General features: G+C 40.5%; 1 protein-coding gene across 1 annotated transcript; it reads left to right on the top strand.

Annotated features, from left to right (window-relative positions):
- Positions 1-1,760: 1,760 nt before the first annotated feature.
- On the top strand, positions 1,761-4,739 carry LOC309491973 (dapper homolog 2-like; the record flags this gene model as incomplete). Its single annotated transcript, XM_082191003.1, has 3 exons — positions 1,761-1,926; positions 2,152-2,439; positions 2,601-4,739. Coding segments are annotated over 3 exons (2,295 nt in total), but the record flags the coding sequence as incomplete, so codon positions are not given.
- Between the last annotated feature and the right edge of the window lie 2,290 nt (positions 4,740-7,029).

Below are 7,029 nucleotides of genomic sequence, written 5' to 3'. Positions count from 1 at the left end.
CGTTGAAAACCCTTCAGACATACATTTTATTACAAATGTGTGAACATATTTGAGGTGATCATTTTGGATGAATATGTAGATAGATATACCAGATGTTTTCTGTGATTTAGTCAGTTCTTTTACAGTATTTTGTGTATTATCTATCAGCAAATGAGAATCTTTGCATAAAGCTACTTTCCTGTGTGCTCTTACTGTAGGGGGGATTCATTGGTGTATTTTGTGCATGGTTTGGCAGTAGGCTTGATGACTGAATCCAGTGCTGAATCACAAGCTCAGCTGGGGGTCATAGTGAGGGGTCATAAATCAAGGGCTCTGAGGGGGGCCGGTCCGTTTCTGATGATTAACCCAATTTAATGAGAATGGCAACAGAGGAACTGTGGCTCGGTCGGCGACACAGATTTGACCCCACAGCCGATGCATGTTTGAACCTTTTGGACTTTTGTTGAACCCTTCTAATACTCGATAGTCCAAGTGACTCTGGTCTATAGACATGTAAGAGACTGGCATTAGTGCTCTTACACCATTTCAATTAATTACGAAATGATTATTTATTTCCAAAGCACAGAGAAATTGCACAGTTGATACCATCTGCAATAAGTGCTCCGCCAATGTAGAAGTATGTGTGCAGATTCTGATATTCTGTTTGTAAATCCACTCCCTAAAATTAACAGAAAACTTAAACAAAATAGCAGTTAATTTTGATTTCCAGGAAAATATATATTTTTAAAAAGTCATGGAAATATTTATAGTGAATTAAAATGTTCTAGTCATGCTCTGCTCTGAATTATTTCATCAGCCTATAAATTGCTTATTGTGAACACCCTAAAAAGAAAAGATTCATTAGTCAAATCTCTAGGAACCCTGAGAAAACATCTGGCGGATCTGACTTCATATTTATCCAAATGTCAGTTCCCAGATGCAACAAACCCTCTTAAGTTAAGAAAACCATTAGTTATAACATTTAGGGTATTATCACTAAGGATTTTCTGAATTTAAGTGGTGTGTTGCAACCGGTTACATTATCCACACAACTATAGTTTACGGTTATACCCTCAGATAAAATTGGATTAGTGTTCCTCATTGTTCTCTTTCACTAACTGGCAAGTACAAAGACGATAGATTAAAGTATGCGTTGTCAGAGTTTGGCAAAGGTGTGACCCTTTACTTTGCAAAGATGGTTTACAGTCAACCATTTATAGATGATCTGTATTTGGCATGCCATTTCCTCTTGGACCCAAACATTTGGTTTACACAATAGTTTGTGCTCCTCTGCAGGAGAGAGTTTAGTAATCTTACAGCACTTCCCCCAGGCTACCCTTTATCCTTGCCTAGTTAATAGTCAACCGCTCTCCTTTTTTATTTGCTTCCTCCTTCTGTTTTTTTTCTCCTCTTGTCTACATCGTATAACAGCAGGAGTCATATCAGCCATTAAATGTCTGGAAGCATCTTGTGTTCAATGTTCTTCTGTGGTTAGTTTGGAATGAGTATGAATAGTAGCTTAACAAAGAACACTTTAGTTAGTTCTTTTGTGCATGACTTACAGTTTATTACACTTACACTGTTCTCGAACTTTTAGCTTAGTATTTGTTACATGAAAAACTGTTGAATTTATATACAACTCTGCTCATGTGGTTCATAAATGTGCTAAAATTGCATGATGTATCAGATATCTTGTATGTAATATTGAATGATATGTGATGTATTTGCAGTTGCAGTCAGGATACAGTTGCAGCAGTTGTGTTGCATGCTAACATGTTGAGACTGATATATGTGAATGTGTGTTGTACCTGCAGACACGTCTACGCAGACAGGATGTGGGATTGAAGACTCATCTCCAGCAGCTCGACCAACAGATCAATGAGCTGAAACTGGATGTGTGTAAAGCATCCACTGAACACCTAGAGAGTGACAGCAGACCCAGTTCAGGTGACTAAACATACCCATTCACATATCACATACTTCCTTTTTCATTTGAAGGTGAAGAGTGTAATTTCTCTTCCATTTATGACACCAAACAGACATAACAAGCTTCCCCTTTAAAGACTTCAAATTTACACCAGCTTCCAACATTTCATTTCAGACGTAAATGACAACATCAAGCATTTTTTGGTACTCTGCATTGCATCTAATAGTGCTAATTTCTACTTCCAGGGTTCTACGAGCTCAGTGATGGTGGTTCAGGCTCACTGTCCAACTCTTGCACCTCTGTTTACAGCGAGAGTCTCTCCTCCTCATCTCAAACCAGTCTGCTTCCACTTCTCTCCAACTCATATGTGCCACATGGCCGTAATGGTTCTAGACAGACTGGTGTGTCTCGACGTTGTTCTGCTGATGAGAGCACTGGCCAGTCTGATGCACCACGTTCAGGAGTGAAGCTCGGTAGCAGTTGTATACGAACAGCAACCGCTCGAGCAGCAAGGCAAAGACCTGTTTCCACAGGTGAGCATGAAAATGTGTTCTTAGGGTAAAGTTTGTGCAAAGTACTATGGCATGTACTATCAGAATATGTTGTTTCTTATTGTAGTCACTATAGTCATAACCAGCTTAACTTCTGAAATGTGAAGTATCTTGATCAAAATGTTCTTGGGTTCTTCTTTCAGGGGACCTCGACCGAATGATCGCACCTGGTTTTGGCTCCTTCAAATCCACTGATGTGAAGAGCTCTAAACCCTGTGCTAGCCTCCAAAACCCCTCAGTAGACCCCAAATACCAGAGTAACCTGGTGTCTAGCAATGGGACAGAAGTGTACTGTTACCCCAGTCCACTGCATGCTGTGGCCTTACAAAGCCCCATCTTCAGTTGCACCGGTGATCAGGGAAGTGCATTAGCACTTGATGGAACGCCTGAAGTGAGTCTTGAAGAGGAAACCCAAAACCCAATCGAAGGGTTCACAAACTCCAGGTCTGTTGGATACATTAACAAGATACTACAGCGAAGCTCCAGTAAGATAAACCTGTTAAACGGCATAAGAAGAAATGATACTGTTAGCAGTACACAGGAGCAAAGACCCAGATCCCAGGAAATGACCTATGGACAGCCCAACGTTCCTCAACTACTGGGATCCCTTCAACAAACAACAATGCCCTTAGAAAATGCACCGGAGACTGGAAAAACATCTTCAGCACTAAATCAGCAACAGAGGAACGCACCTGGTTTTGAGCCCAATTTCAAAGCAATTGTGGTCCAGACGTCGTGCCATGGCACACACTCAGCACCTTCCATGGATCTCCAAAATAATTACTTACCCATAAGGAATGCTATAGGCAAGAATGGTCCCGAGTCTGACAATGGACATTCAGAAAAGGGGAATGGACATTTTCCCAAGGAGTCATCTATGGTCCCAAAGCTAGTAGAGAGGAGATCAAGTTTTACCTTCAGAAGAGAGGACGGTAGAGCTTCTTTTGATGATAAGGGTGCTACACCTCCATCAGAGTTTGTCCATGCACAGTTTGTTCCTGCAGGGTCTCAGAGGGTGAAAGTGCGTCAGGCAGACAAGAAAACTAAATCTGTAAAACTGAAAAAGAAGAGCTCAGAAAAATCTTCAAAGAAACAGCAGCAAAAACACTTGTCTCGAGAGTTCTGTACCAAAACCCGAGCTGACTTAAAGCAGTCCAGCACATGCAAAGGGAAAGTGACACATCTGGAAGAGTCCCAGATACATTCTTGCTCAGATTGCAGTTGTAATGGACCTTTCAACTCACACCACACCCAAAACAACCCTCACCTACAACAGAGTCAAACCTCCAAGTCCACAAAGTCCCGTAAAGCCCCTGAACCTGTGCACCTTCCTCTGGATCAAGCCAAAAAGAAACAGAGTTCTCGGAAATGGCCTTCCGCTTCTGAGATCCTGTTGCCCCCAACTCTCCACACCCAGAGATCCAAAGAAGTCTTGAACTCTCGAAAGGTGTCCATGGTAAGGAGTGTTAGTGCCAGACCTCGCTCAGGTCATTGGGGCTGTCCTCCACAGGCCCTTCCTCACTCGCTCTCCACCTCCTCTTACTTCAGTTACTTAGAATCTAGATATCCCGCAGCGCCAATCTCCAGCCGCTATCCTCCTCGTTGTGAGTCAGAGTTCTCTGAGTATTCTGCCGAGTGTGCGTCGCTCTTTCACTCTACTATTGCAGCAAGCAGTGATGGAGAGATGAGCAACTACACCACAAACCGTTTTGGGGACAGCGAGTCCAGCCAAGGCTCTCAGACGGCCTCAGACTCAGACAGCAGTCTCTCGCTGGATGAGGAGGACCTGTTGGAGGAAGAAGAGGAAGATGAAGGGGGTTTAGTGTGGGCTCAGGCAGCGATGGGGACCACGGCAGCAGGGTTTTCTCTTCAGCAACAGCATCGCTCAGAACCAGCGGCCTGCCGCATCAAAGCTTCCAGAGCACTGAAGAAGAAGATCCGCCGCTTTCAGCCAGCGTCACTCAAGGTTATGACTTTGGTGTAGCTTCACTAAGGTTTCAGGTGGATTTTGTCAAGTAAACCTTTAGCTTCACCTGATATTTGGGACTCACTTGGAGCCCTTTTTACCAATCTTAAAACTGGTCATGATTTATTTGCACCTGTAATCCAAACAACCTGTAACTCGTAAGAGTATTTGGAGGGTTGAAATCCAATAATGTCATATGTTGTAATTTCCACAACTGATCACTGAGGTCCAGCTAACTTAAACCCAAAACACTATCACAACTATCACAAGACTTGAGTGATTCAGTCATATATTTTGCTGAAAAAAACTGGGCTTCTCGACAACACTAACATCCTCTATTGATATGTATATGTATACACTGTAAATAAGGTCTTTGAATATCGTGTAATCAAATGTGAAAACTGCTTTTGGTACAAAACTGTACTTTATGTAATTCAATAAAAATCTGTTGCTTTTTCCACGTTAATTTCAGCTATGCATATTATTTTTGAATGGAGTTTCCCTTTACTTTCTTATCCATATTGTCTATGTTAAAATTATAGCGCAAGTAAAACATAGGAACATAACTGTCAGTATTAAGTGGTCATACCAGATAAGCATTCAAGAGTCCATTGTCCCACCTCAGAGTGTGCTTGTATCTGTGCAAGCTTTTTATCCATGCAAGATCAGATCCATAGTGGATCTTCTAGAAAAAGGTGAGAGCTTTGAGGCTGCAAGTCTGTTAAGGAGGTGAAAAAATTGTTAAAGCAACAATCTATGAAAGATGAGCATTAAAACCAAGAGAAGAATAGATGTCAGACATCAAAGAGTAGACAAAATCTCTAAATCTCATTCTTTTACTCTGTCTTAGAATCTCTATTAAAATTCCTGTAGTGTCACAGAGGTTGGAATGGGGTTTTTGGTTTCTGAATAGACTCAACACAGGTGAAAACCAGATGGTCCTCGGGCCCCTGGATGCGTTTTATCTTTGCTAGTCTGGGTTGAAAGGAGCTTAACTCTCTTAACAGACTCTAGAATGTCATCAACTTTTACTTACAATTTACTACACTGCTTGGTCTTATCACCATGACAATGCACACACACACACCCCTTCAACACAATTGACCATGTATTTTAAGACTGTTTCTGGCTCTGGGAAGGGGATTTATATAAGAAGCATAATTTACAGTGCCTGTAAAGCGAGCACTGCATTGAAATTCCTCTTTATCCAACTTGAATCAAGTTCAACTATTAACTTGCCTTAAAATGCAACACTTATGGCACAAAATATTGAACATTAATGATAGTTCTTGAAAAAAAATTAAATAATTTCTTCTAAGTGCATAGCATCATAAAACCCCAAAATCATGTGTAATAATCGTGATTGTGTCAGACAGAGTTGCATCTGTGTCTGAGAACATCAAGCAAATCACGAGATTATAGAGAGCATAGGTCACTCTGTTTTTCTTTGGCGCTGGGTCAAGGCCAGCAAGCCTGACCCTGTGTTTGCATTCACCTTCACCAGCTGTCTAGCTGGATCATCTCGCACTCCCTGATGCCTAGTCAACAGGTTCAACATAGAGGTCATGACCACACACTCCCAAACCTTTCTTTCCCAGCTTGGCCTCAAAGCCTTGACCTTCCTTTGCTTTTAGTTGACTAAATTAATTGCATTGAAATGACTGCATTTACCCCTTGTTTTAAATTGATTTAATAATAATAATAATTCATTACATTTATATAGCGCTTTTCTCGGCACTCAAAGCGCTTTACATAGAAGGGGGAATCTCCTCAACCACCACCAATGTGCAGCATCCACTTGGATGATGCGACGGCAGATTTGTTAAAACATTTTACACAAGTTAAACTGTCAAATTATTCAGAGATGTTATAATCATTGGCCCAAAAAGTATTTAGCTTGTCCAAATATTTTTGGGGCCATTGTATGTGACAAACCCTAATTCTCTGCTTACTTCTGTGTTGGCGTGTTCTAAAATGAAGCATATTAGTTCTATTTTAAAAATATTTAAAAATATTATGTTTGCAAGTTTTCTATCTGGGGAAGTTTGAATAAATCATGCCATGATAACACAAAGAACATAGAACAGCTACTATCCCTGCATGCCTTTTTCATTGTGCTGTTCACCTTTAACATGGCCATTTAATCACATAAGATCTTATGAAGCAGTCCTATTCAACACAAAAGCATGGATAAACAGCTTTGAAATCTTGTTGTTTTAGAATATGTTTACATGCATGACCTTACACCAATTATGTTTAATTACTTAAGAATTAATGTAAAGGTCATGTTAACGCCTTAAACATTGTTCTTTTATCGGATACAAGTTAAACGGTCTAAGCAAAACCTGATTGACACACCTAGATTTTTGTGTATTACCGCAGTGTCGCTCTGCATACTTGTGAGCGTTTTGACATCAAAACTGGAGAGAAATGAACCTCAAATTCAGCTTACTTCTGACATATAAAACAATCATCAAAAGGAGGCTTAATGTAGTAAACATGGATGAATATCAATAAAAACCCAACATATGACCACTCTATAATGAGTATAACCTGAGGATTTCACACTCTTCTATAGCATAAAATGAACTCAGATGATGGGAAAG

The sequence above is a fragment of the Leuciscus leuciscus genome, assembly GCF_965113295.1.
Source record: "Leuciscus leuciscus genome assembly, contig: HAP1_SCAFFOLD_786, whole genome shotgun sequence".
NCBI classification, from domain to species: Eukaryota; Metazoa; Chordata; class Actinopteri; order Cypriniformes; family Leuciscidae; genus Leuciscus; species Leuciscus leuciscus.
The sequence above is the reverse complement of the archived record's forward strand: the minus strand, read 5'-3'. Positions and strand labels throughout refer to the sequence as shown.